Source organism: Penaeus monodon, chromosome 15, assembly GCF_015228065.2.
Source record: "Penaeus monodon isolate SGIC_2016 chromosome 15, NSTDA_Pmon_1, whole genome shotgun sequence".
Taxonomy (NCBI): domain Eukaryota; kingdom Metazoa; phylum Arthropoda; class Malacostraca; order Decapoda; family Penaeidae; genus Penaeus; species Penaeus monodon.
The window spans coordinates 31,071,230-31,072,516 of NC_051400.1; the positions used below are offsets into that span (position 1 = coordinate 31,071,230).

The window sequence follows — 1,287 nt, forward strand, 5'->3', positions numbered from 1 at the left end:
GAGGTGCTGGAGCCGGAAAGGGTGGTGGCGGAGGCGAGCGAAGGCCGGGCGCAGAGGGCTTGTGGTGCGATTCCTGGGCGTCATGAGGGCGTCTCGTGCTCGCCTGTACGGTCTCGTCTTCTTCACAAGCAGTATCCGATAATGGAAACATACCACGTTATTCCCCGACTCCTGGCTTACCTGCAGAGCCTTCCAATGCTCCTTCCTAACAGCGACGGCGTTGGAGTAAATATCTACACTGATGAAACATATTGAACCCCGTGTTAGTTGGCTTTCCTCTTGGTTCACTGCATCACGTACTTGGAAGCGGCAGAATTGCTCCCCGAAGTCCCGCGGCTTGTTAAGCTGCCGTGGTGCACACGCTCAGCCTCTGATGTTGTGTCAAAGAGGGTTTTCAAGAGGGCTTTCAGCATCTCAGCCACTTTCTTTTGGCACTGACGCTGTGTTTTAAGTCTCTCGTTAATATATCATCATCGGTCTCCTATTCGTCCTTCCATGCTGTTGTCTACTAGTGCTTAAAACTCGCCTACTTGATTTTGAATGACTTCTAACCTTTTATCTAACTCTAAAGAGTTAACTATAACGTCACTGTTCCTTTGCATAGTACGAGTGGCAGAATCATTAACATTGCTCCTCGTCACTTTATAGGGCGTGTTGAAGCGGAGACCGAGTGATCAATGGTGATGGAGGTGAGGGGGGGGGTTAACGAGGGTGAGGTTCTTGATGTTGCAAAGAGAGAAAGGTCCCAGAAAAGGAGGAAGAGGTGGGTGGAAGGAGAGAGAGGAGAGGGCCAATAAAAGGTGTTGGTGGAGGAGGAGGAAACAAGGATGGAAGAGGAGGGGAGGAAGAGAGAGAGAGAGGGAGAGAGAGGAAAGAACAAGCAAAGGTGTTGATAGGGGAGAACACAGAGAGATGGGGGGATGGAAGAGGAATGAGGGAAAGGAGAGTAGAAGGACAAGAAGAACGAAGATGGGGAGGAGACGGATATGAAGGGAAGGAGGAAGGAAGGGTAAGAAACAGAACAAGGAAAGAATAAGAGAGAAAGGGAGAAGGAGGAAAGATGGAATAGAAAATAGAAAGAAGGAGTCGATATGAAAAGAAAAAAAAGAAAGGTTTAGGAGAGAGACAAGAAGAGAGAGAAAAAGAACAAGGAAAGTACACAAATATAAGTACCTTAATTAAACCTAAGCATTTTTTCAAACCTTAGATCTTAAATTATACTTGTAAACGCACACACACATGTACAGAAAGAACAAGCGCCACTTGAAAAACACTTGAGCATATGCA

At 46.9% G+C, this 1,287-nt stretch overlaps 1 protein-coding gene across 1 annotated transcript in view; it reads left to right on the forward strand.

The window, feature by feature from the left end:
• The first annotated feature begins 683 nt into the window (after window positions 1-683).
• Window positions 684-1,287, forward strand: part of LOC119582326 (basic proline-rich protein-like) — a 22,116-nt gene continuing 21,512 nt past the window's right edge. Inside the window, exon 1 of the mRNA XM_037930540.1 lies at window positions 684-689. Coding sequence (XP_037786468.1) covers window positions 684-689 — 6 coding nt within the window. The remainder of the gene's footprint in view (window positions 690-1,287) is intronic.